This window comes from Aspergillus vadensis (genome assembly GCF_003184925.1).
Source record: "Aspergillus vadensis CBS 113365 unplaced genomic scaffold BO88scaffold_9, whole genome shotgun sequence".
NCBI classification, from domain to species: Eukaryota; Fungi; Ascomycota; class Eurotiomycetes; order Eurotiales; family Aspergillaceae; genus Aspergillus; species Aspergillus vadensis.
In genome coordinates, this window is record NW_020292047.1 from 373,695 (window position 1) to 399,764 (window position 26,070).

General features: G+C 49.2%; 13 protein-coding genes and 1 non-coding gene across 14 annotated transcripts; 3 read left to right on the plus strand and 11 right to left on the minus strand.

Annotated features, from left to right (window-relative positions):
- Positions 1-295: 295 nt before the first annotated feature.
- BO88DRAFT_t122 lies at positions 296-366 on the plus strand. Its single transcript has one exon. It is a non-coding gene; the product is annotated as a tRNA-Gly (tRNA).
- BO88DRAFT_404240 (uncharacterized protein) lies at positions 326-1,300 on the minus strand. The gene is made up of 2 exons (XM_025706563.1): positions 734-1,300; positions 326-649 (listed from the first exon to the last, which is right to left on the minus strand). Exons 1-2 carry the CDS (start codon positions 1,224-1,226, stop codon positions 498-500), a joined length of 645 nt encoding a protein of 214 aa, XP_025563684.1. The 5' UTR covers positions 1,227-1,300; the 3' UTR covers positions 326-497.
- Positions 1,301-2,475: 1,175 nt separating this feature from the next.
- BO88DRAFT_481207 (S-adenosyl-L-methionine-dependent methyltransferase) lies at positions 2,476-3,874 on the minus strand (the record flags this gene model as incomplete). The annotated part of the gene is made up of 5 exons (XM_025712179.1): positions 2,476-2,792; positions 2,860-3,299; positions 3,365-3,488; positions 3,541-3,661; positions 3,734-3,874. The coding sequence occupies 5 exons, from the start codon at positions 3,872-3,874 to the stop codon at positions 2,476-2,478; spliced, it is 1,143 nt and encodes a 380-aa protein (XP_025563685.1).
- A 506-nt stretch (positions 3,875-4,380) lies between these two features.
- Positions 4,381-6,458, minus strand: BO88DRAFT_404241 (ferric reductase family protein). Its single transcript, XM_025706564.1, has one exon. The coding sequence runs from the start codon at positions 6,423-6,425 to the stop codon at positions 4,437-4,439; it is 1,989 nt and encodes a 662-aa protein (XP_025563686.1). The 5' UTR covers positions 6,426-6,458; the 3' UTR covers positions 4,381-4,436.
- A 187-nt stretch (positions 6,459-6,645) lies between these two features.
- Positions 6,646-7,479, plus strand: BO88DRAFT_404242 (copper transporter family protein). The gene is made up of 3 exons (XM_025706565.1): positions 6,646-6,721; positions 6,773-6,803; positions 6,860-7,479. The coding sequence occupies exons 1-3, from the start codon at positions 6,668-6,670 to the stop codon at positions 7,360-7,362; spliced, it is 588 nt and encodes a 195-aa protein (XP_025563687.1). The 5' UTR covers positions 6,646-6,667; the 3' UTR covers positions 7,363-7,479.
- Positions 7,480-7,767: 288 nt separating this feature from the next.
- On the minus strand, positions 7,768-8,787 carry BO88DRAFT_481208 (uncharacterized protein; the record flags this gene model as incomplete). Its single annotated transcript, XM_025712180.1, has 1 exon — positions 7,768-8,787. The coding sequence occupies one exon, from the start codon at positions 8,785-8,787 to the stop codon at positions 7,768-7,770; it is 1,020 nt and encodes a 339-aa protein (XP_025563688.1).
- A 1,031-nt stretch (positions 8,788-9,818) lies between these two features.
- BO88DRAFT_424850 (P-loop containing nucleoside triphosphate hydrolase protein) lies at positions 9,819-11,919 on the minus strand (the record flags this gene model as incomplete). The annotated part of the gene is made up of 3 exons (XM_025708777.1): positions 9,819-10,307; positions 10,345-11,684; positions 11,709-11,919. The coding sequence occupies 3 exons, from the start codon at positions 11,917-11,919 to the stop codon at positions 9,819-9,821; spliced, it is 2,040 nt and encodes a 679-aa protein (XP_025563689.1).
- A 276-nt stretch (positions 11,920-12,195) lies between these two features.
- On the minus strand, positions 12,196-13,323 carry BO88DRAFT_481225 (uncharacterized protein; the record flags this gene model as incomplete). The annotated part of the gene is made up of 1 exon (XM_025712181.1): positions 12,196-13,323. One exon carries the CDS (start codon positions 13,321-13,323, stop codon positions 12,196-12,198), a length of 1,128 nt encoding a protein of 375 aa, XP_025563690.1.
- Positions 13,324-14,352: 1,029 nt separating this feature from the next.
- Positions 14,353-15,410, minus strand: BO88DRAFT_443265 (methyltransferase family protein; the record flags this gene model as incomplete). The annotated part of the gene is made up of 2 exons (XM_025710005.1): positions 15,139-15,410; positions 14,353-15,071 (listed from the first exon to the last, which is right to left on the minus strand). The coding sequence occupies exons 1-2, from the start codon at positions 15,347-15,349 to the stop codon at positions 14,353-14,355; spliced, it is 930 nt and encodes a 309-aa protein (XP_025563691.1). The 5' UTR covers positions 15,350-15,410.
- Positions 15,411-15,843: 433 nt separating this feature from the next.
- On the minus strand, positions 15,844-16,437 carry BO88DRAFT_363985 (uncharacterized protein; the record flags this gene model as incomplete). Its single annotated transcript, XM_025703958.1, has 1 exon — positions 15,844-16,437. The coding sequence occupies one exon, from the start codon at positions 16,435-16,437 to the stop codon at positions 15,922-15,924; it is 516 nt and encodes a 171-aa protein (XP_025563692.1). The 3' UTR covers positions 15,844-15,921.
- Positions 16,438-17,274: 837 nt separating this feature from the next.
- BO88DRAFT_270186 (oxidoreductase, short chain dehydrogenase/reductase family) lies at positions 17,275-18,345 on the minus strand. The gene has a single exon (XM_025702347.1). It carries the CDS (start codon positions 18,143-18,145, stop codon positions 17,369-17,371), a length of 777 nt encoding a protein of 258 aa, XP_025563693.1. The 5' UTR covers positions 18,146-18,345; the 3' UTR covers positions 17,275-17,368.
- A 785-nt stretch (positions 18,346-19,130) lies between these two features.
- On the plus strand, positions 19,131-20,348 carry BO88DRAFT_386899 (uncharacterized protein). Its single transcript, XM_025704801.1, has 2 exons — positions 19,131-19,381; positions 19,441-20,348. The coding sequence occupies exons 1-2, from the start codon at positions 19,211-19,213 to the stop codon at positions 20,275-20,277; spliced, it is 1,008 nt and encodes a 335-aa protein (XP_025563694.1). The 5' UTR covers positions 19,131-19,210; the 3' UTR covers positions 20,278-20,348.
- Positions 20,349-20,577: 229 nt separating this feature from the next.
- BO88DRAFT_434790 (uncharacterized protein) lies at positions 20,578-21,302 on the minus strand (the record flags this gene model as incomplete). The annotated part of the gene is made up of 2 exons (XM_025709495.1): positions 20,578-20,872; positions 20,939-21,302. One exon carries the CDS (start codon positions 21,300-21,302, stop codon positions 20,967-20,969), a length of 336 nt encoding a protein of 111 aa, XP_025563695.1. The 3' UTR covers positions 20,578-20,872; positions 20,939-20,966.
- A 646-nt stretch (positions 21,303-21,948) lies between these two features.
- Positions 21,949-24,828, minus strand: BO88DRAFT_363993 (uncharacterized protein). Its single transcript, XM_025703959.1, has 2 exons — positions 24,350-24,828; positions 21,949-24,290 (listed from the first exon to the last, which is right to left on the minus strand). Exons 1-2 carry the CDS (start codon positions 24,595-24,597, stop codon positions 22,151-22,153), a joined length of 2,388 nt encoding a protein of 795 aa, XP_025563696.1. The 5' UTR covers positions 24,598-24,828; the 3' UTR covers positions 21,949-22,150.
- Positions 24,829-26,070: the final 1,242 nt, after the last annotated feature.

Consider the following 26,070-nt stretch of genomic DNA (forward strand, 5'->3'; position numbering starts at 1 on the left):
TGGCGTTCGATGAGTCGGCTTAAATGGACAGATAAACAGACAGACAGCATACCGCTGCAGGCTCGGTATGGTATGATGATGACAAGCAATGATGGTTTCATGATACACGGGGCAATCGGATACCCGATTGTTGATATGATAGATAGTTCTTTAGTTTATGTAACATATGACATTTTGCATTTTACACATATCCCAAGTAACTCCGTAGGGAAGAGAAGCAATATGTAGTCAATTCGTGAGTCTCCATTTACCTCTGCCATATTGTGTAATTAAAAAGACAGCAAATATAACAACAGCATCATTGGTCTAGTGGTAGAATTCATCGTTGCCATCGATGAGGCCCGTGTTCGATTCACGGATGATGCACATCTTTTTGCAATTCTTTTTTTCCATCCCCCCATCAACAACATACAAACAACCACACCAACATATAATACTACACTTTACCCCTACAAACCCATCAAGTAACTAACTAGTTAGGAAAAAAGAAAAAGAAGCTAAGCCATAACACAAACCGCAATCCCACCCAACACCAACGCCATCCCCAACCACGTCTCGCGCCCAATGACCTTCCTCTCAACATACCATTCGCCCAACACCGTGAACAGAAACGCACTGGAGTTGGCGAGGGGGACAGTTAATGACAATTCTGTACATCACCATTAGTATATATACAATTACTCCATACCACATATTCACCCATAGAAGGTAACAATGTAAAGAATTTACATACCATGCTTCCCCACCAACAAAAAGAACCACACACTCCCAGTCAAATTCACCACCAGGGGAATCGAATACGCCGGCGTGCGAAGCAGATTTACAACCGTCCAGAATAACGTGGTGATTTTCTTGCGGAGCCAGGATTGCTGTTTCTGCTGTTGCATCCATGCTGGTTGATGTTGCTGCTGTTGTTGCTGTTCTTGGTGGCTAGCTGGGGGAGGATTATCTTCCTCGCTTTCTTCTCCCCGTTCATCCTCGGGGCGTCTCTCGTCGGTGTATTCGGGAGACACGGGTGTTAGGGGGACATTTGCATCATCATTGTTGTTGGTGGTGATGTTGCCGTCTGGTTGCTGGTTCTGTTGCTGGCGGGCTGCAAAGTCCGCGGCTGCGCGCCGGATGAAAGGGGTTGTGAAACCCCAAGCTACCCCGACTAGGAGGAAGGAGAGAATGTAGTTGATTACGGGGGGGTTAGAGGGGTCTGCTGTGTCTGGTTCTGGGTCCATTTGGAGTAATTCTTCTTTGCGATGATAGGGAGGATGGGATGGGATGAGGTGTTGAACAGTTAAGGGAGGTGTGGAGATGGATGGTTGATGCATGCATGCGGCTATTGATGGGGCTCGGCGGGAGGGCGGGTCGGGGAACTGCCAGCAGTGCCAGGCGGGTGGAGGTTAGTTTTCAAAGTATTTAGTTAAGCTGAGAGCTGGTTTGTAGTTGATTAGGTGAGATATATAAATAAGTTCATTGTAAATTTTTACTTTATACCTTTGTTGTGGGGTTCTTTTTGGGGTGTGATCATGATGTATCGTAGGGTTAAAATATTTATTGCGGTACAGTATCTGTTGAGTGGTAATCACCTACCCTTTTAAGTAAAATTAAGCAACTACATGAGACTGAAGCTTTGGGTTCCCAATGTCATGTATGGATCTCACAATTTTTGTATTGTCATTGCAACGACGTGCATCTTAATGATTGATTTGGTGTACGATGCTATTTGAACTAATGTATAGGGGTAGGTATTTGCACTCCGTGAACCTGCAAGCCACCATTTCTGAGAGGGTGTACAGAACATGAAGAAGCGGACATGTGCCATTGAATCATGCGGGATGATACAGATGTACGCTGAAATTAACACATGGAGTTTGGGTAGAATGATTATATCAATAACTTCCTCCCATGAACGGTGCTATCAGCTTGCATTGTCCAACAATCAGAAGATAGCTGTCTCCTATCTCGAATAGGCTCGTGTCTAACCCTGTTCAGCATCATCTCCGGAACCCTAAGCGTCGACAGTCAAACCAACTAGTAATGCATGGTAATCATAATGGTTGATTGGCTCGATCACTTGACACATGCGATGGCCAGAACCTCGCTTAGAATCACCAATTAGCGCATTTAGACTAGCCATATTATTCTTGCCTATAACCGAGTATATGGGCTACTAGCCATACAGGTTTGACGTGCGAATCAGCACTAATTTAGCGCTTCGTCTTATTGCTCTAAGCTCAGCCTATATCCACAATATCTCCTTAGCCAAGCTGGCATTAGGTACAAAGCAGTTAGCTACGCCGCTCGGACCGACTGAAGTTACAGTCCTAGTACTTAGTTCTCTCAAGTGTTGTTTCCCATATCTCATCATCAAGATTTCCCATACCACGTAAGCCGGGTATATACAAGACATAAAAGTAACCGATTCTGATCTTCGTAGTCAATATGCAGTGGATTGATTAAACAGCTAACAAATCCAGGTGGCGACTAAGCCTTGGGCACAGCCTCAATAATACTATCCCGCAGGCTCATCGTATAAGTATACACTTGATTGATAGTCAGCCCAGCCTCTTCCGCCAGACGATACCACTGCTCCTCGGTACGTTCCCTCGCTCCTAGAGTAGCCATCATCAACATATCCAATTGCGCCTGCTGCCAGTGAACCCCCGTATTAGGCAACACCATCTCGTCAATCAAGAGATATGAGTCCGGTGCCATGGCTTCGATTAAGTTCTTGATAATCTCTAGGACTTTATAGTCGGGCCAGTCATGGAAGATATTCCGCAGATAGTAGAATTTTGCACCTGAATTTTACAACAGATAAGTCATAATGAAGAATCAAAGGGGCACTGAGACAGGAATAAACTGTACCTTTCACAACCTGGGGCGTAAAAAAGTCATACGTCTGCTTCTCCACCCCAGGGAAGTCAATCGCGTGAGCTAAAGTTTGGGCAAGGTCCTGGACAATCACCCGGCCCTCAAGCTGGGGGTAGCGCTGCTTGAAGCTGACTGCTTGGTGTCCCAAGCCACCTCCTATATCGACGAATAGGGCTCTTTCAGGGCTCAGACCGGTCGCCTTTTCCAAGACTGGATAGGTGTCCAGAAAAGTAGGCATACCGGCGCGGTTGGCCATCATGTGCTCCACAAAGTAGCCTAGAGCCTCGGGATGCTGCTGCATATAGATGAAAGCAGGTACGTCTGTGTCGAGAGCTTTTTGGAAAGGAGTTTTGACATTGTCCTGAATGTCAGGATAGTTGTTCTCCTTGAGCCAGCTAGGAAGTACTTGGATTATCTGACCACAGTTGTTCCACCTGACCAGTATATGATTAGTTTTTGAATCATTTTAAATGAAGTGGGGGTAAAGCGGTCGACTTACATATGACCGACTGCAGCTTGATGGCCAGACACGGCAAATGTCTTGGAAATATTCGACGCAGTAAAGGTATCTTTAGAGACCTCCTCGACTGCATGATATGATGCCAGGTAGCGCAGGATACGAGCTGATAGGCTTATATTAGAACCAGCGTTTGAATAGAGGCGCAAAAAGCTCACCGAGTAAGACTGAATTGGCTCCCGTCTTCTGGCTCAGCTCATCGACAGTAAGGGGACCATCAAGCAATAGCTCGAAGAGCTTCAGGTCAATACCGATACGGATTCCGGCCAATTGCATGTTCTTAATGTATTATGAATTAGATTTCGAAGTTTGACCCAAGTTTTGGCGTGTTTGCAACCGGGGGAGAAATACATAGAATGTAAGTCGCTGCACAGTGTCGTCTGGAGACTCAATCGAAACACTCAGCTTATGTAGCGCATCCAAGACATCTTTGCGAGTCTTCTCATCACCAGCTTCGACCAGTCTTCGAACTTCTTGGGCAAGTGCTTCCATCGTGATTCTTTTTCTGGGAGCTTAAGTCCTTGTTCTTCAGGTTCAGCAGAGGTTCTTTGAGAGAGAGAAAGTATATAGAGATCACAATGAAATCGGACAGAGGAAAGTATTAAAAGCTTTAGAAAAGGAGTCGGTAAAAGAAAGAACCGGAGGATAAAGCCGAGGCGAGCCTCCATTGCTCGAGGCTCTCAATTGCCCCATCACCTGACGGTAGAAATAGTCCAGCTAAAATCTGACAAGCAGTTGGACACTAAGTTAGTGTAAGTATACAACATTATACCGCATGCTAGTAGCAGTTCATTTAATATTTAGCCAATTAGAGACTATACTCCCATGACCAACTAACTAAGTTCAATACCATGGCACAGTATGTAGCTAGGATGTTTTCAATTAGGGCTCACTCTCCATCATATGAGCCTCTACCATAGTCAGGACCCTAGTTCAGATCAGCTGGACAGCAATACTCCACTCTTTTCACCAAAACGTATGCAACTCGAAAGGTAGCAGCTGGGTATCACATTCATATCTGCAAAATAACTATATACAAGGCTACACACCATTATCACCACTCCACCCGGTCATCATGCACCAACTGCACATCCCATCGCTCCTCCCCGCGCCATACCCTTCCTGGTCGATTTCGCCCCGCCACCGCCGTCCGCAGCGTGGTAATCATCCCCGCCGGTCCGCTGGCGAGCACCCGCGTCGGACCATCGACCACCCGGTCCAGGAAATCCTCGACAATGTCCTCGAGATCCGGATGATGATGGGCCGCTGCCGCTGTCCCAGCGACCGCAGTGTCTTCAGATGAGAGGGTATACTGCACGGCAACCCCAGAGTCCGACGACGCACTCGCTCCCGCACAGCAGGGCGATTTCTCGAGGTCGGAGACCTCGGGGACTGGCGCCGTCTCCCGCGTCACGAAGATGCGAACTCTGAACGTGTTCGAGTGGGTGGATGCCAGGCGCTGCAGGATGTCGAGCTCCGGGGCGATCCATTGCATGTCGGCCTTGCGGCGGATGATCCAGATGAGTTCGAGGATCTGCGTCGGTTGGGACTTGGAAGTGGATGTGTTGCTGAGTGAATGGAGAAGTGGGGGAAGCACGAAGGTGATGCCCGTCCCGCCGGCAATGCAGAGGAGGTTGCTGCTTCCAGCGGTTGTGGTTTCCTCCATGATGGACTGGCCGTAAGGCCCACAGAGAATCACTGGGGTTGTGGGGCCGGCGCTCGTCATCGTGGTGGTCTCACCGTCACTCGGTTGAGAAGTCTGTGACGAGATGCGTGCGAGGTGGGCGAGTTCCCGCGTCAGTCCCTTCCGGGCGCGGATGATGTAGGTGTGCGGCTGGCCGGTGGGTAAGGTGTCTGGTACGCTGCAGGGGGTGAGTGGATGAGCTTGCCACAGACTCAACTGCGGGAAGCAGAGGAAGAAGTGCTGGCCGATGTGCCAGGGGTCATGATTATGGTGGAAGTCAAGGCGGATGATGTCGCCATCGTCCGGGTTGGGGTGCAACTGGATCGCGGCGTGCGGGATGTGCAACCCTCCGGTGGTGGACGACGTCGTGGTCGGGACGTTCAGATGATGCAGCACGAAGACGCGAACGAGGCGGATCCCCCGGTCCAGGAACCAGACTACCAGTGAGGCCAGCATCCAGCAGTACAGGTGTGACCAATGCGCCCAGCAGGCCCCGACATAGACCATGGCGACTACGTAGTGGGCCTTGCGGAAGAACTCGTAGCCCGTCAGCTGGATGCCGCGCTTAGTGCTGTGGAAGACCAGGAAGGAGAGCAGGATCATGGCCACGATGCCCCAGATGATGTAGGGCTGCGTGATGAAGCTGTTCCACTGCGCGGGCTGCGGCTGGTAGAGCTTTCCCTCAACGATGGTCCAGCCGATGGTGTGCATGGCCGACTGAATGTAGATCACCCATCCCAGCCAGCGGTGGAGGAAGTTGAAGTGATGGTATGGAACGCCGGTAATCAGCGAAAGCAATGATTCCCGGCTGGAGAGCAGAATGGACAATGGCGTGAGGGCGAACGCCAGCACACCGATGCGGTCTGCCCACGGACCCAATCCACTGCGCGTGTTGTTGAGCGAACTGCCGCTAATGGGAGTGACCCAGGTCTTGTAGGTGATGCCCACTAGGGTAAAGACCAGCAGATACCCGGAGATAATTAGGAATATAAGGACTTGCAGACGTGTGGTATGTCCAAACACCCAAGGCAAGGCTTCCGGGAGCAGATGTCGCCGGACAAGCGCCTGGATCGTCCGCGAAAGACGGTAGGGAGCACTCTGACGGACAGGCTTGGGCGAGGTCCTGGCTACAGATCGATCAAACCGAACGAGGCGTCCCCCCAGCGCCCACAGGAACAAAAGTCCCACGATGACCGCCCACAGAATGAAGCTGTAGAGCATGCTGACATCGTGGCCGTGATAAACCGCGTCCAAATAGGCGCAGGTACCGGCATCTTTGGTGCATGGGACCTGGCGGGCAACATATCCCCAGTGGTATTCCAGGGCGGAATCCTGGGAGAAGTCCTGAATATGTCCCATGGTGGAGGAAGTGTAGATGGGATAAAATTTGCAGGTGCGCTCGAGCCGGTGGCAGTGGCCATTTCTATATCCTCAGGATTGGGAGTGGAGTCATCGCGGTGGAGTCGCCAAGGCCGATATCTGCTCATCGCCAAGCATCGTACGTGATAATCTGCTCATTCATGCTTCGTATAAGTAGACCGTGCCATTCCCCTCTCCATTGGTTCCCGAACTGCAACACCATCACCATCACCATCACCACCATGGACATGCACATGGATATGTCCAGCTCCAACTCGAGCGCCTGCTCGGTAACCGTACGTCGTCTCATCCTCTGCTTGACATCTGATGACTAATCAACATGGCAGATGTTATGGAATTGGACCACAATCGATGCCTGTATGAATCCTTAGTACTCTGTATAGCTCTCATCCATCCAGCCCTAACAACTGCAGGTTTCCTCTCCTCCACCTGGCACATCAACACGGCGGGCCAATTCGCCGTCTCATGCATTGCAGTCGCCTTTCTCGTCGTTTTGCTCGACTTCCTCCGCCTCCTAAGCAAGCAATACGAGGAGCATCTCCAACGACAATTCCAGCGCTACGTTGCAGCGCAAACAACATCGGACCGCATGCAGTTTTTCTGCGGTGACAGCCTAGAGCACGGGCCAACGGTGCTTACCTTCCGAGCCAGTCCCTGGCAGCAGTTGGCGCGGGCGCTACTGCACACGCTGCAGTTTGGACTCGCGTACATTATCATGCTGATTGCCATGTACTACAATGGGTACATGATCATCTCCATCTTCCTGGGGGCGTTTCTGGGGAAGGTGTTCTGCGACCGGGGCGAGTACCGTGTCGTGGTAGCGCGGCCAGGGGCCAGGGCAACGGATACGACGAAAGCAATGGAGATAGAGCCGGGGAAACAGACAGAAGAGTGGACGACGGGTTGTTGTGGGTAGTTATGATACAGTCTATAGTGCAACGAAGCCCATGATGTTTGAAGTTCACATTGTTTCAGATTAATATTGTAAAATTGGAGGGGCCCTTGAGTGCTTAGTCATTAATGTATCTGCTGCCTGATTATGGCCTTGTTGCCTGAATATGCCTCTTCTGTACCATCTTGTTAGAGCGCTGCTATATTCCCTCAATCATGCTCAGACCCACTTTAAACCCATCTTAAGGTCTTGCTATTTTGCTATTTTGAGCTAATTTCTCACATTGCCAATGGTTATGGATTGATGGGGCTCGGCGGGGCAACTGGTGGGTGGATAATTCTTGATTACTATCTCCTTCAAAGCAATTCGTTAATCAGTGCATAACAGTATTGTTCAGTTACACTAAAGCCAATTCTCCGCTGTAAACCCTCAAAGCAACATCCTTTTCAACCGTTTAACTCCCTGTTTATCCCCTTCAAGCGTACCATTTGCCCACCTATCCACCCACGGGGCCGTACAGGTCTTCCCAAACCCAATCAACCAAGCATCATCATTCACATCAATGAGCACATTATCAGCCTTAGGATCTCCCCAAAGCAAGTTCCTCCGATGAAGAATCTTCAAGCTATTCTGTATCTGCCAATACCATTTATCCCGGCGTTCTTTATCCGGCAACGGTCGTCCATCCCGCATCACATCACTGAGAGTAGAACCCTCAATGTGCAACAAAAGAAGACCAAATACCTTCTTGCTCCAGTCCTGCGCCACCCCAACGACTCGAGCCCCCAAAAAGAGGGGCTCGTCGTAAATCCCAGAGTCCCACAGCTTCGTATAGCTCTCGATTTCATTATAAGAGCAGATCAAATCCGACTTGTCCCTTCCCGTGAGCCTCTTAAAGTAGAGGGCCTCATTAGGTTGTTCAACCAGAGACACCTCCTTAGGGAAGACGGAGTTCGGATCAGGGTCCAAACTAACTGTGATATCTCTGAGATTATATGCAGGAAGCCGTGGATACCCAGCCGCCACGGCATCCGGGATGGCTATGCCCTTGAATTCAACCCCGTTGCTGATGGGTTCCGGCGTCTTGAATCTGAAGCCACCTTCCTTGGTCCAGTCTATACGGCATTCAACAACTCCAAGCTCATTGAAGCAGTCCTCGGCTGTGTGGATCTTGGTATAGTCAAATGGAGGGACTAGTTTATTCAAACCGCAGTACTTCAGGATGCATCGGTAGACACTGTGCTTAGCGTCCTTTAGCTTTCTGTGTGGTGGGTGGTTTGATTTTCGGAGACGTGTCTTGTATTTCTTGTAGAACCGGGGGTATTTTCTCGCATCGCCGATGGTTATCCTGAAGTATTTGTTGCCTTTGTAAACGGTAAATTCGGGATGCTTGTCCGGTCCGATGTAGTGGATTCGGCCGATGTCGTAGTTCAGACTCTCTTTTACCATCGTGGTTTACCAACTTCTATCGACGTATAGGGTATTTTTTGGCGACAGGGCTAGAAATCCTGCGCTTGATATATTGATAGATATATTGTGTCTTTGTTCAATGAGGATTCTTCAATGTGAGCTTTCGGTGTTAAGTAAATGTCAGTTGCGCTCATACATAATCCAAGTCAGAGGTACTATGCTTTGAGAAGGGAATACCGAGTCTATTATGCCATTATAGAAACGAGGTTAGAGATCATAACAAGAGCGATGAATATTCTATATCAACGATAAAACAAAATGGAGACACCCTTTATAGGCGTAGACACGTACCAAGGTCCGGATGTTGAAAAGATTACCAGATCCTGCATTCAAAAGAGGCAAGATCCGGGCCCATCAAACCGATCGGAATCTTCCCCAAATATGAATTTCAAGATCTATCTATTTGTCTTCTTTTGACATGTGTGCTTAAGTATCTGTGTATGGCTTATCAATAGGGCTGTGGCTAGTTTCATGTGTAGTTTATAGCTATCTGTATCTACATACGACTTTAAGTATATGCGATTTGCTCCGGCGCGGAAATTGTGTCCGAGAATGAACATTAGGAGAATAAACTTATATTTAGTTCGACAATCCTGACAATCCTTCTTTTTCAAATTATAAAAAGGTAAGAGAGTGCTAACTGATAAGTATTATTTACTATCTTTTTTGTTTTGTTCTCAACAAGAAGCGAGGATACAAACATCTTTATACGTATGAGTAATGGAGAACGTGAAGCTCAATTTCTTTCATCTTAGTATAGTTCACTGTCATGAATCATAAAAGGTACCATGCAGGAAATGCTTAGTGAAATGCCAAATCACTATATAGTGAGTACTAACAACAGTAGTGCTTAGGTTGAAGCAAACAGATTAAAACAAGTCTAAATGCACCTGAGCTGTATGAATGCAAGCTGCCAAGCATCAATAACAAAAGCAACCGAGAATTGAATACCAACTTCATTTAAGGACCTGGGAGCTAAGCGTCAGACGACCCCGCGCATCAGAGGTCGTTCATTCAGAAGACTGGTCGCGCTGGTCTAGCATGTCATCTAGACAGTTCATAATATCGTCCATAGAAACGCTGAGATCGGAGTCACTGGTGCCCTGTTGACTCTTGTACACCTCGAAAACGATATTGCGGGCGAGTGTTTCAACACCCCGGGCATTTGCCCAAGACCTTGTCTTTTGCAACTGGGCGAACAGGTCCCGAACAGTTGAATCTTCCCATTCACTAATGGTACGGCTTCGATCCACTCTTATCTGGAGCTTCCCTAGCTGCACTTCAAGGTATTCAAGGCAGTGAGCTGGGCTCATCGAGGGAAAGACAATGTCGGTCGGAAACCGAGACCGTAAACCCGTATTCATATGAAGTAGCCTATCCATATCATCCGAGTAGCCAGCTAGGACAATCACGAGCTTGCGAGAGTAGCGTGGCTTTGTCATACAGTCGACCAACTCTCCAACAGCTTCGTTAGCAAAGCTCGAGCAGTTGCCAGTGGACTGCCGCTAGCCGATAAGCTTCGTCGATAAATAGTACCTTTCCCAAAGCCCGCTCCAGAAGATTGATCACCTTGGGTCCTGTTTGCCCTACATACTCGCCAATCAAATCTGTCGCAGAGCAATCAATGACTTCGGAGGTGGAGAGGAATCCCATCTCGTAGAATATATCACCAAGAATGCGAGCTGTAGTAGATTTCCCGGTCCCTGGTGGCCCCTTGAAGACAAATGCGAATGGAATATATGGACGCGGATCAATCCCCTGCAATCGCATCCCGGACGATACCTTTTGATAGCTTCTGAAAAGGGAGATTATACTGTCCATGCCGATCATTGATGAGAGGAGTGAATCACATGCCTTGCTACCCTTTAAGGCCCTATCATGCTCTGGGTCAAAATCGGAGGCCTCGATCTTCTTTCCTTTTCGGTTCTTAACACCCCTCACTCTCTTATAAAAGGCCATTTCTGCTTTTCCAAGCAGATTTTCGACATCACCTCCACCTCCGAAGTTGGGCCGGTCTCGAGCCCGCGCAAGAAGTTCTAAGGCAACTTCTCTGGCCTGATCGGTAGCCTCTAATTCATCATGCGACATTTTCAGGTCAAGAATCATAGCAAGCTGATCGACTGAGTAGTCTTGAAAGTGAAAAGCCTCTTCTAATGGGAATCGACGTCGTAACCCCGGGTTACTGTTGTTGAAGAACTCCTTCATCAGGTCCGGATAACCAATGAGGATAATACAACGGTCATCGCCGGGTTCATTCGAAGTATTTGTGACTAGCGTATCCACAACAGCGAGCCGGAACGAATCCGAGCAATTAGCCCCATGCCCAGTTCCCTGATAAAGCATATGCGCATCATCAATGATGAGAACCTTGCCCTCAGTAGCACGGAGTATTTCCTTGGTGTTTGCTTCCGAGTTGCCGATATATTGCCCAATGAAATCAGATGGATCTTTCACCACAACCTCATCACCAGAGAGGAGACCGATTTCGGCAATAATCTGCCCATATAGCTTGGCGACTGTGGTTTTGCCAGTGCCTGGAGGGCCTAAGAACACCTTGTTCAAGGGTATATTAAGTGGAGGTAGGCCTTGAAGCTCACGGTGATGATTGGTGTTTGCTTGATGCACCAGTTCATCGACCATCTCTTTGACCTCCTGGAACCCGATCATGTCTTGCAGTTGCTTCCAGGCCTCGCTTTCTCTGAGTTTGGTCACTGGTTCTGGTCCGAGAAGATCGAATTTTGTCAGATAATTATAGTTGGGTTCCTTCGTGCGCTTGGCTGCCGTGTCTCCTAATGACTGGCGGAGTCGCAAAGCTTGACGATTCATCACCAATTCCAGAACAGTGTGCAAAGCAAGGATATTATTGAAGGCGTTACCTGATCGCGTACGACAAATTCGACGAGTCAGGATTTTCAGGCACGGTCCATGCCAACCCCCTTCAACGTGCAACTTAGCCTTTTTCAGTATACGAACCAACAGGCGATGGATTTCTTCATCAGAATAGTCCTCGAGAGCCAGTTTCATGGAGAAGAGGCGAGACGCTCCAGTGTCACTGAACCCTTTGTGCGGTCCGATCAGAATGACCACAATATCTCCATCATAGTTTCGCATGAAAGTGAGAAACTCGTCGGTCACTGTTGGATGTGTTGTAAGCTGGTCGGCTCGGTCAATGAATATGACCTGAAATCTTTTAGTATATATATAGACACTTCGAGAAAAGAGAACACTAAGCATACTCCTTCTGACGGGTACCAACGGTGGAATCTCTGGCATGCCACGTGGTACCCTGAATAATGGCTGATACTCCTCGCCGCAAGACCAAAACAAGCAAGGAACTCCGCATAGATCTTGGCCACGATTGTTTTCCCTGAGCTTCTCAGTGAATATTCACGCAATTCCGGAGATACACTGACCGGCTCCTATGCTTCCAGTAATTATAATGTCATGATGGGCATTCTTGAAGTCTTCGCCCCGCGATTTATCTGCTTCGATCCTGGCTTTGAGGGCCAAAAATTGAGCCTTGACATTCTCCTGACCAATTAGACACATGACGCGATCCATCAACCGTTCAAGGCGCTGTTCATTCTTGGATAGCTGCAGCCCAGCTAGCAGCCGTTTCTGTCTAAGCCATTCCAAGCGGGAGGGTGATTCATCGTCCATATCGTCCACGTTGGCTTCAAGATCTTCAATGGCTTGGTCATCAAACTTCAGGTCCATCTCATTCCCAGCAGCAATGTCTTCGTCTTCTGGTAAATACCTCCATGTTTTGAGGAAGTAGTTGCTATCTGTGCTAGAGACAGATTTGGTATCTTCGTCATCTTCATCGCACTGGCTATTGTCTTCTTCACCGTTATTCCCGTTATTTTGAATATCGCTACTCTCCTCCTCACTGTTATGTTGGAATCCGTTATCGTTCGTCTCTTCGGCTATTTCTTCATCGACTTGGTTGTCGTCGACGTTGTTGTTTTCGGGTTCGTGAGTTTCGCTGTCTTCTTCTGCATTGGTCCACTTTTCTTCGCTATCAAGTAAGTTCACCTCTTCGTCAAGTCCTTCGTGATTGGGGCTTGAATTGCCCTTGTCGACGTCTTTGTTTTCGCTAGAAAAACTTGTGGCTGGTGGCTCACCCTCGTCAACATGGAAAAAAAAGGCTTCGTCATCGCCTAGTTGGCTTCCTTCCTTTGTTGTATCGCCCGTCTTCTTGGTTTCAGTATCGCCGCATGTTGGCGTGTTACCCGTAGTGGTATTTCCTTCCACCAAGCTTTTCGGGGAGTCATCTGGCACAGTGTCCTCTAGGTCTTTGTTCACAGGACAACCAAGCGAAGAAAATGCCTCGTCTGGGACAGTATTATCAAGGTGCTGCCATTCGTCAGAGCTGGAGTCCGCTCCCGTCGTCTTTTGTTGGTCTCCTTCAGCGTTTTGTTGGTTACCGCATTTTTTCATGGTGGTAACGGTCGAGTCCTTAATGGTATTCTCCGCGTCAATTTCCTTCTCTGATAGACCTGGTTGTTCTCCCATTTTGCCGTCAGCAAATGAATTCTTTTAGGTAAAGAAAAATTTAAAAGGCCTGATGAACAAACCTACTTTCGGGCGAGGATGTCGGAGACACTTATAGAATGGGGAGCCATTCAGTCATGTCTATATTGCTATTTTCTTTGAGAGGCAAATAGAAGAGTCTCGAATAATAATGGCAGGCAGTGACGCTGTAGCCTTGAGAGAAGTTTGATGTGAGCAGCCACCTCACGGTACATATGCAAATACATTGGGAACATCATCATATAACCTGCATGATTGGTGCGGTCTCAAAGCTATTCGCCTCTTATGCATGCAGCAAGCATGCCAGTAGCCTTATCACACTTGTGAGGCTCAGTGTGCTCGAATGAACAATGCCTTGCCATTGGAATCAGTATTATACCGCCCTCGGGCAATAGTTGATCTCCGACACAGACGTGTGAAGGTGTGCCTTATGTCGGTGATTCATATCTCACACAGAATGCGCCTGGTCACTACACAGCATGGGCCTCTAGCCTAGCTATTGCGGAACGACTTCGGGTGCATATATCATGTATGATTTGGCTACCAAACCAGGCAGCCTTGTCTGCCTGAGCCAGTGGAGCTGGTCGCAGATTCAGGTGGATCCACACCCCGCCCCCTTGCGTGGCCGGGCCAGGGGAAAACACATAGACGACCTCTTCCGATCGCGATAGGTTTTATTTTCGTGCTCGTTGTGGTCGTGATCTATAAGTTTCCGGTCAGAAGTATGGTAAAGGGGTTGGAGGCCCTAGCTCCCTCGTACCACCTGCACATGCTCGCTCCTCACCCTACCGTCCAACCTCACCCCACCCAGTTATAAGCTTGATGCTTACCCGCCATGAAGCTGGCGCCATCGCTGGCTACTTTACATCTCTGGTGATTATCATGCTTGGTATACGCAGTACAGCCATAGCATTTCAACAAAAACACTCGAGGATAATCACATTACAATATATGGTTCAACGCATGAACCACATCATGTACCTTGTCCAGACAAACTCGGCGCCGGTGCACTCAGAGTGAGGCTAAAGCCAGTTCCGAGGGCTTCTGCCCAATGACAATATTCAGCTGCGGCGCATATCCATACTTGATCACGTCGTCCCGCAATTCGTCCAAGAAAGCATCGTACTCAGCCGGGGTTCTTGCCACCCCAGGGATACCGCCAGGGGGCATTTTATGCCCGAGACTGCGGAATCCTTCCACCAATATATGAGGAGAGGTCACTTTCCACTGCTCCTCTTTAGCCATGGCACCATACCCCAGAGCGAATGATGTTTTCTTAATGTTCCTGAATCCCAGGTCACTGAGCAAATCCTCCAGTTCATAAGCAATATAAGCATTCATCCCAAAAGCAGCAGTGCTCCACTTTTCGAACTCCGACATCTTGGCAAGGGTAGGGAACTTAACAGGGTCAAATGGTGTGTCACGATCTATCCATTGTGCTTCCACGAGCTGAATCCAGCCTCCAGGCTTCAACACTGAACGCAAGTTTCCCACGGCCTGTGGCCATTCCGAGCTTTTCAGGCCCCATATAAGATAGCGTTGATGAACGATGTCGAAGCTTTCTGGTAGGTGCAGATGCTTTGGAATTGGCTCCCGGATATCATGCTTCCGAAGATCCACAATCGGACCGTCTGCAGAGGGAGGCGGGAAAAGCGCGGAGCCAATGTCGATGCCATGAAGGGACCATCTCTGATTGGGATAGTGCTGTGCTACAGAATGAAGCCAGGTTCCTACTCCAGCATCATGAGTCAACGACAGTTATCTTGACCGTAGAAGGGCTCCCTCCTTTCCACTTACCATCCGCTGCACCAGAGTCCAGAATCCTCAGTGTAGCATTGGTCTCCACAGGCATGCTCAGGAGAAGACCTCCTGTGGACGACAGAATGAAGTTGTGCTGCCGTTGGAGACGGTCGATCTCTCGTTGGTGGTGCGGGAGGTTATAAATCCCTTCGGTTCCAACGAAAGCGTTGCCTTTTGGGGCGGCAGAGGTGGAACTCGCAATGGCCATGATGATGCAAATGGGGATAAGGTGGGAACTCTTCCTGACACGTTTCCAATGACACCAGTGCCTCCCTAGCCTTTAAATAGGAAGCGGGGGCTTTGGTCGGGTGGAGCTGATGTGATGGATCCTGGACCCTTAACTCGGTAGTTATAGTCGCCTAGCATGTGCTTCATCCAAGGACATGAGCCATTCAGCTGCCGAAGCTTTCTATATTGTATGAATGGGCTGATGCAGGTGGTCATCTGCAATCAGGCTAGCCATTACGGTACTAATTAAAATAGACCACATCATATGTTAAAATGCTGACTGTAGGACCAGAAACGATATATCGGACAGCAGACGGAGCAATACGTCCGTCCCAAAATCATACTACCTATAAAAGAGACCATTAATCTCCACTTCCATTAACCCCTTTTCTACACACACACAATCACACTCTTCCTACAACATACTCTCCTTATCGGATTCATGACTGACCCAAAACCATCAATTTCCGCAAACAAGACAAAAACAATATACCCCGAAAGACACCCTCATCCCTCTCTCCAGCCAATTCCCACTAACCCAAGCCCACTAATCTACCGACAGTCAAACGCCACCCTACAACACTGCCAATCCTTCAAACCTCCCGCACAATCCTTACACGCCATCTTCTTCCCCAAATCGATTTTCCGTCCGGCATACCAAGCATCGCCCTCCGGCTTATTCCCCCCGCCCTTAACATCAACCTCCACCGTCCACGGCAGCAACGAATGCAGGGACCAATGGCCCGTATCAAGACTCTGCGGCAGAGCCCCAAGTCCCCTGCAGGAGCGATCGTAGACGTAGGTCTCGCGCAGCTGGACCCGGCCGTTGGGTGCGTACGTGGCGACGCCGAGGTTGCAATAGTTTGCGCCTGTTGGGGTGCAGAGGTCGGAGACCAGGTCGTAGGGCGCAGAGGAGGTGATGATATTGGGGGTAGAGGAGATGATATTTGCGGCGGATTGGGTGGCGTCGTGGGCGATGTCCAGGGCGGCGGATAGGGGGTTGGTTGGGTGGGCGAGGGTGAGGGGGATGAGGAGGGGGAGGGTGCTGAGAGTGATGAGAAGGTTCATTTTGGAAGTAGATAGTAGGCAGTAATTGTGATAAGGTGGTAAGTAGTTTTTATTATCTGGTGTCTGCTTGAAGATTCCCTGGTCTGAGTTGTAGCTGATGATATGGAACTAGATTATGGTCGTATATATATGTTATTCGTCCCTTATGATAGTCCATGTTCGGTTCTGGCTCGGTTCCAGTCATGTATCTGCCTAGTTCTCAGTACTTGGTCAATTGACCAACTCGTATATGCATGACGTTAGGCATATACGAAGGAATATACAAGTTCAATCGCAAACCCGGCTATCATGACGGACGGGGCAGTGTAGGGGTATATACGCGCACAACAGAGAACCCAAGAACTGAAACACCACCCAAGAGTGACACAGCCGTTCGGATAATGAGGTAATGTGCATGTGGACGTGAATAACCCCAATTCAATCAGGGTCGTGTCTAGATATGACATCAATGAGGCAGCGGCTCCTAGTCTGGAATGTAATCTCGGGTAGTATATAAGGGTCAAATCGACCATGTGTGCCTAATTTGTACTACAGTTCCCTTCTCGCTTACAGCTCGTTGGTGATTATTGGACGGTTGGCTTTTCTTTTTGGTCTTGGATTTGGCGTGTCTGCGCCCTGTGTCAAAGTCGTGCTGTTCAGTTAGTTGTGGGGACTGATGAGACTGGTCAGGTGCTGGATGAATCAGGAGCGTGTTGATGAAGGCCTAGCTTATTTGTATTTATAATCGCGTTGATCTTAGTATTATGTAGGTGGGACTTATGGGCATCAAGAAACTAGTATCAGGAAGCCATTACGTGACAACCTATTTATTGAGCCAACGGTATAACGGGCTTCAAACGATATGTCTGCAATAAACTCCGAAGCAAGCCGTGGAACTCCATGTCCAAACAATTGGTTTCTCTAATTTTCTAAGGCAATGCTACCGATGCCCTCACACAAGCAAAGCACCCGAATCCGAACTAACAATCCGTCCAGTAACGTTCACATCCTTCATCAGATAAATATAAGCCTCTGCCACTTCTTCCGGTAGACCAATCCTTCCCGTCGGATTCTTCGCTGCAGCAAATTGGCATAAATTGTCTTGCTCCTCCTCATTCATCAGATCGTTCCATAGCGGAGTTTTCACCAGTCCGGGACTCACAGCGTTCACACGTATCGGCTTCAAATCTACCGCCAGATTACGTGCAACACTGCAGGTACCACCCAAGTATCCAGCTACCGCCGTCCAACCGGCCATCGGGCGTTCCCAATTGGTTCCTGTCGTCAAGGTAATTGATGACTCGGGACCCGGGGAGAGGTATCGAGAGCCGATCTTGGCAACGAGTACAGCCGCGAAGAAGCGCACTTGACCGGCAGCGATGAGCTTCTCCCGAGTAATTTCCTGCACGGGCATGATGGCTGGCGCATCCGTCGCGGTGAACACAATGTGGTCAACTTGGTTGGTTTTTTGGAAGAGCGCCTCGAGGTCTTCTTCGACAGTGTCTTTGGAAAGATCGCATACGTGTCCTTGGACTTGGGCACTTGGAAATTCTGTCTTGAGATCTTGAATGGTGGTTTCAATGCGTTTGCTCGAGGATGAAGACACGGTGACTCTGGCTGATGCGGCTAGTGAGAGTTTGGCCACTCCCAGGCCTATGCCGGAGGTGCCTCCGAAGATCAGGACATGCTTGCCCGCGAGTTTGTTGTAGTTGTAGTTGCTGGAGGGCATCTTGTCTGATTGGGGAGTTTGAAGATGGAAACAACGAGTTTTGGTGTATGGGAAAACTCAATTATATCCGTTGCAGAACAGCTCATGATGTCAAATATTAGATGTGTGTCCACTTAAGTCCGCTTAAGTCCGCGTCAGCAGGTGTGGGGGAATCCACATCCCCACACACCCAGTCTCCGATCATTATCCCCTTTGCTTTAGGGTTAGCAGAGGTAAGCAGGAGATCACATAGCTGCGAATATATAATAGTGAGGACTGGTGAAGGACTTGGCAGATATAAGAGTGTGAAAAGCATCTAAGACATGAATTATTTGGTTTTGGTGGTGCTGCTGGGCGTTTATTTAGTGGTAAGTTAGTCGAATTTCCTACTAGCAAATAACTCGGTCGAATCCTCCTGCAACTAAAAATCGATACTGTACCTATTCCCTATAGTAATACTAGAGCTGGACAAGAGGCAACCTGTCAGATAAGGCATAAACAAAACCCTTTGAACTGAGATTCTTTTTTTTTCCCTTAGAACGATAATCGAGGTAGGGTAAGACTCCAGCTTCGGTCTCACTATCAAACCCGAGGGGATGTCGCCGGGCATGGGTGCCCGTGCGCCCGGTCTCCGATCATTATCTCCTTTGCTTGGTGTAGAAGTAGCAGGGATATGGGAAATATTCCACCTGTCATGTTATTGATTAGCAAGACCCTCAAAGATTAGTGCTTACTTTGGACTCGGAGTAGAAATCAAGCAATGCCCAGATCCGGTCTCATTGTCAAATCCGAGAATCTGAGCGCAAAAATGAGATTTGTAAAGTGTTTGCGTCGGAGGTTATCCATGCAAACAAGCACGCCCCATGCCAACCAGATAGCCAATCACATGTCAGGGTCTCCGCCAACAAACAGAGCAAACCAGACAAATATCGTCAGAAGAGCGGCTGATCCGTGCGATGTCCGACATGGCCATTCAACAATGTGATCTTCAACAGACCATAAATTGGGCCAATTTCCTGCCAGAATGATGCCTCTACCTACCTCATCATCCTCTCAATCATACAATCAAGATTTTGACTTGAAATCATGACAAAAATACAGTCACCCTTGGCGCAGAAGAGATTGGCCGGCTTTGACCTGGTCCAAACCAACTATAAAACAGTCGGCGATCACAACATCCGCGCCGATCTCATCATCCCCCAGTCAAACTACACCGGCAAGCGGCCAGTTATCATCCATTTCCATGGCGGGGGTTTCGTAAGTGGCCCACTCACTAGACAAGCACCATCAATATGTACGATTCTAACCTGCAGTAGCTAACCGGAGACGCGCTCTTCTTTGAATGGTTCCCCCAATACCTCTTCGACATCGCGAAACAGCACAATGCGGTGATCGTATCTCCGAATTACCGCCTCCTTCCCGAGGTTACCACCCTCGACCTTTTCGACGACATTGAGGATTTCTGGATCTGGCTGCATTCGCCCGCAGCGGCGGAACTTCTCTCATCCCAGCCTAATCCAACAGAACTCGACCTGGATCGCATCATTACTGCCGGTGAATCCGCTGGGGGCACACTCAGCATCTGTCACGCCCTGGCGCACCCAGAGGAGATCCGGGCTGCAACAGCAAGCTTTCCTGGCTTTCTCAGTGCTCCTGTCGAGGATGTTTCCGTACGGAAGGACCCACCTCGTTTAAGCGGTCTGTCTCTGGAAGAGGCAAATCGTGTTGTCGATGAAGCGATCAGAGACAGTGAAAAAGGAGTAGTACAATCATCGATTACGCCGCCTGGGCGATTGCCTTTAATGCTTGCCATTGTTGAGGTTGCACGCCTCTATGAACTCTACGAACGTGGAACTGAGAAAGACCCCCGGCGGGCATTGCGGCACCCTATGGAACGGCTGGATGAGCCGGACGTCAAGTTCCCCCGTGGAGGTATCTCTATCCGACATGGCCTGGAAGATGACATCTTGCCTCTGGAGGATAGTCAAGCCTTCGTGGACAAGGCAAGGAAAGTGATGAATGGGAAGCCGGGAGGGGATAAGATTGTTTTGGCACTGCGGCCAGGGGGTCATGGCTTTGAAAGCGAGACTACAGGAGATGAGGAATGGTTGCAGGAGAACCTGCGGTTTGCTATCGAGGCGTGGCTGGAATAGATTACTTGACATGGTGTTTCACGGCACGATCAATCCAGAAGCCTTTATGTCGGTCTCAGCCAGAACATCTCCCTTTTGTTGATAGGTCAAGATGATACATAATCTTACTAGTAATTAATTTCTAACTATTTTATCCACTTTTTCACTCTCATTAAATTACAGTTCGGTTCTCATCTTTTTACAAAAGTGCCATTCTCTTCGCAAAAGTACTGAGATGCGATCCGTCTTCCGCAGCCCGAAGAAGCAAGCAGGCACTAGCAATAGTTAAGACTACATCGTAGCTTAAGTATACTTCTGTCAGTTTTCACCATTCCCATCATCATTGAGCTCCCTAACCTGCATCTTACGAACATTCTCTCTCTGTGACATCCACCAATGGGTTTGTTTACCAAGTACAACCCCATCATTCAATCAAAGTATCATGCTAACCAACCGACCCAGATGCCCAATCTAGACGGAAGACCTAGACTACGGCCCAGACATCCCCGCCTGGCTAAAACAGCTGGATACGGTATAGTTATAACCAATCATCAACAAAGCAGCAGTCAACAATCACTACGTATATACAACCATTGCTACTCAATATTTCAACATACTATTAATGAGATCACATTTCATTATTATTACCATTATCTTCAAACCAGACATAGTGCTTACATACACTCAAGTAAGCCAGGGAAGGACTTCAATCAATAAGTCCCATCCTCCCACTCCCCCTCATCAGCATCCTCATCCAACTCCCTAATAGCCCTAGTACCCCCCGCAGCACCCATCCCACCCTGAGTATCCAACAACGCGCCCTCCCGACCCGCCGAATCGAATCTCCGCTCTTCGAAAACCGGCTCCTCGCCTAGATTCTGGTATCCGGTGCGGACGGTAGTAGCGCCGGTGGGGTCGGTGTGTGAGGTAGTGGCGTAGCGGTGGCCGGTCGATTCGGTTCGGGGGTTGTTGTTGTTGTCGTTAGAAGTGGAGGAGGAGTAGGAGGAGAAGGCGGAGGAGGAGCTGGAGGTGGTGCGGTAGGACATTTTGTTTGCTTGTTGTTGTGTGGTGTTGTGGTGGTTGTTATCGGTGGTAGTGTAGATGATATCCGAGAGAGAATATTCAGATAGATTTAGTCAATTGACAACAGAATATTTCTTATAGATTGTGATAACCTTCTTCAAAATTATGTTAAACAATAGTATTGTCCTCGAACGAAGAAGGATACTTATACCTACACCTCCCCACCTCCCCCAGTGGCAACAAAGTGATGTCATCCCCTTCTCCCCATAACAGTAACTAACTCCCCACCAGACAAATAAGAGAAGAAGTATGGGTGTCTCCGCACGGGTTCAATGTCAATCAATGGTTCATCATGAAGTCAATCTGAATCATGCTTCTTTCCTTATTGGTTCGTGATTGTCTCATTTGTTGCGGGTCTTGGCCTTTCGATTCTTCCATTGGGGTTCTAGAATTGCTTTCGTCCAGGTTTGTCGCGAGGTTTGCGTAGGTATTGGCTCAGAGGGAGTTCAATTGCCTGTACGGGGTAGAGTGACTGAGATTAAGTTTTGAGCTATGTTGTGGCTGTTTATTGATTACTTGTTATGTCTACTCCGTAGTGACTGGTGATATCACTGTTATTGGTGTGGTTCGCATATCGTTTCCTTCAGATACTGTGTAAAGACTTTTGATGAGTAACATTGGTATCATAAAGATAGCTAGCTATCTGAAATAAGAATGAAAAGCTACCTAAACCGAAAGAAAAGACATGAAAAAAGCTATCTAAAGCAAACACTTGAACCTGCCAAAGACAAGAAGAAAAGAAAACATCCTATCTAGAGAAAAAAGATGCAGCACATCGCTGTCCATAACGCAACAAAGAACAAGTATCTATCTAAGACACGTAACTAAGGGCATATCTTTTCATGCCTCGACCAGATCCTCCAATATCTATCGTATTGAGCTCTCGGCTCAGAGCATCGTAGCTTTGATCAATGTTTCCGTAACTTTTTGTTGGTAGCCCGACAGGCACCTTAGATGGTATAGGGGGGTTGTTTGCCTCGGCATATAGCCTCGAGGGAGAATTAGAGTATGCTTCGGACATGGACTTGCGATGTCCGTAGTCCTTAGGTGGGCTATCTCGATGAACGGGGCTGCGGAAACGCACAACAACTCCCGGCTTTTTGGTTTTTCGTTCGGGCTCTGGGGCCCAGGTGTTTGTAGGCAGATGGTCAGAAGGATCAATTTCTCGACCATCATCCCCGATAATGGGGCCTGACTCTCGCGCTGCTGGCTCTCGCGCCGCTTCAGGCAGATAGGAATCGGGAGAAAACGGAACAGGAGACACCTCTCGGCCCCTCATCGATGGGGGTCGGGGGCTGACTGATTTTCTTCTAGGGACAAGCTGATTATTGGGAGCTGTCGAAGTTCGGCTCACAAGAGACCGAGTATCGACAGGTTTCTTCAGAGGATTCTCGTCATAGGGACCACGAGAATGTCTCCTGTTATCAACTGGCTGATGGACCATTTGCAGCGGATTTTCATCGAAATTACCGCTCCTTCGTCTGATTTCTCGCTCATACGCCGCGCGATCTGATTCGGCTGCTGCAACCACCGGATCAACTCCCGGAACCAGACTGGCTGGCACTGCGTTTGTTGTGGCCACGGCAGTTTCCTCACGTCTGCCTCTGGGATAGTCCCAATTGGGATCCCACGATGGGGTCGTATACAGACTGTTGTCCGAAGCAGGCTTATCCATCGGCTCGGGCATGGTAACCTGCGGCAGAGGAGCTGGTTGTGCGTACGCCTGGGGGGGAGGTTGCGTGTACGCCTGAGGGGCAGGGTTCGGCGCCACTGACACTGGTTGGTTGGATGGAATCAGTCCTGAGCGATGAGCGGGTGGAGGGGGTGGGAGTCCGTCTTCTTCTTCGTCCTCAACACGGGGTTGCATCATCGCGTATGACAGGGAAGAAGGCTGACTGTCAGTGAGAAGTGGGGGCGTATATCCAATCTGTGCATATTCACGATAATGCCCGTAGGCCGTCTGTTGTGCACTCGAGTTTGTCGAGGCAAACGAACTGCTATCTGGTATTTTTGTGTACTCCGCATGATAAGACGGACATGAACTCGTATTGTACGAGCTCGTGGCATTGCCGACGAGTGAGTTGCTGCTACTGTGAGGCGGTGCCTGGCTAGCGTACTCAACTCGGTGAGGGTTTGGAAGGAGTGGAAGCAAGCTGGAGCTGTCGCTCATCGGCGGGTTATGCTCAACATGAGGCCTTGAGTAATCATGATTCTGATAAGTTGGCAATGAAGTCGTGCTATGTGTGGCACCCGAACCGCTGTCTGAAGGATTGATAGGATAGGGACAGGGATTCGTTTGATAGGATCCCGTGGGATTGGCAACAACCATACTGTTACTTTCCAGTCGTTGCGGGCTTGCGTATTCTCTATGGTTGTATGTAGGGAGCGAGGTGGTGCTATCACTCATTCCAGAGCTGCTGTTATCCACTCTTGGCTGTCTGAGATCTTGATGATGATGGCTGTGACTGTGGTGGTGGAGGGTTGGAGCCGAGTTCGTGCTCTCGTTAGCACGGACCGGCGAGCTGCTCGATGTGCTTGAGTGCGCCGAAGATCTCGGGCGAGGATCCGAAGGGAGTGGCCGTCTTTTGACATCTTTCAGCTGCCTGGGACCAGACAGGGTACCAGGGCTAGGCGCCGCGGGACCTGAGCTGAAGGATGCAATCTTCCTTGGGTGGACCTTGTCAGAGGCGGGCGTTCTTCTTTCGATCACCGCTTCATCTTCGGGTCGTGTATCATAGTAGGTCATTTCAAGCCGGACTTCGCCAGCGTATTTTCCACGGAATTGCAAGGGATGCCAGTGGTCGTTTTGACTGCCGCCCGGAATGATCAGATCACTCAGATCGACCCATGTCTCTCCAATGAGGTCGGTCTTTTTCTCATCATTGAAAACAGATACTTTCAATCTGTAGTAGTCTGGAGATTCGTGTACGTTGAAGCGAAGTTCATCATCCCTACGTCAGTTAGCTTCGTCTATATGACGTCCAAGTTCAGATGGTGGCAAGATACATACCATTTGGGAGTTTGACCACCTCGCAGATCTGTACCAGTCTTTTTTGCTTCTTTTCCAAGGCGCGCAGCACAGTACGGGTTCTGCTTGCCCATTGTTTTTCTGTTTGGGAGGTTTTTGGCGCGGTCGGCGACGACGACCAACGTGCCAATAATCGGGCCATCCACGGACATATCCGCAAAGATGCCCGCTGCATGAGCAGTGTGAGCCATTGCCATTAAGCCCCGCTTGGGGACTCTGGCGTCCATCATGTTGCTAGACTATCCTAGGGAGGAATATAATGAAGGAGTGACAAGACGCAGTTCGGTAGGGGTGGATTGACAGAGAGCGTGAAGGAGAGTAACGAAGGACCGATGAGCGTTGGTTGGATGGTTTTGTTTTTCAAATGTGGAGCAGCAAGGTAGAGCAGTAATAGTAACGAGAGACCAGTTCGTTTCGCGTGAAGTTGTTTTGCAGAAAAGAGTGCAGGGAGGGGAGAAAGGGAGGGAGGACGGGCATAGTTCTGGGAGCTGGAGGATCTCGGCTTATCGATAAGCAACGCGCGCACTGATTGGGTGGCGAAAACGGGTGGGGCCGGCCGTAAAAGGGGAGGTTGGGCGGGTGATGTGGCTGGGAGTGGGGCTCTGATTGGCCCGATCGCGCCTTCCTGCTTGGAATCATACAAAACAATACCTGTAACTTTCATTAGATTACCCGCGTTCTTTGTTCGAATTGGTTGGTGGAGCTGGTGGCGGATCCGAAGAGTCACAAGGTGACAACATTAGGGATCTGGCCCCCATGTGGAGGCCGAGTTGTAGGATAACTTCCAGCCACGGATTTCTAACCTGAGACGAGTATACAAGACAAAAGATGCTGCACACGTACCTGGAAGGGCCTGGAAATGCCACGGGTCCCTTTCTCGTTCTTTACTTCATGAGTATAGCCGTCTTTCGACCGTTCAAATGACACCAAACATGACCGTACTTGACCGCATCAGACATAGCCATCGCACGAGGTGTGATGCTTGCGGTGTCAGTGGAGATGGACAGTAAATCATCCGACGCTGCGGCCGCCCTGCTAGTTGGAGCGGCAGCTCCGTTACAAAGTCTGCCTCCACCCCTTGTGCTGTCGCTGCAGCTTCTGCGACGCCATTGCATACGTCAGTCCCAAACTTCGTCGAATACGCCTACAATGCAGGGTGTCGATAGTATACAATTCTGCTGCCTGTGCGCTGCATCGGCTTCAGCTTATCCCAGCCACTAAAATTAGGCTTGATTCGTGAAAACACCACAAGCGAAATTGAGCTTCGTAGGCTGATGTCATGACGGGGCGAAGCAATCTGGTAAGGCGCTCTCGAAAAGTTCTAGTCGTGCCATTGTTCCACCAGGAACCCGTCAGGCCTTGAAGTTGGCAGATGTCTACTCCGTCTTCCGTCTCGGAGAGAGTCAATTGAATTCGCGGGCCCGCTGACTTCTGGTCTAGACTAACCTTGAGGTCGCACCCACGTGGAACGCAGGCGGTTAACTGGTTAGTGGTTAGTGTAGTTAGTAGCCTGTGACATTCCACAAGACGATCGGCAGCGGCAGCTGGGGTGTGGCTGATCGGCTCTGCACGGCCGGGCACGAATAAGGATGGGTCGGACGCTTCCCACGGTGTCCCGGGTGCCTGGCAAGCTGGCCAATAGCGGGTGTCTGGGCTTCCGTGTAAAGTCAAAAAGATGAAGAGCCTGGAGAAATCAGGGAACG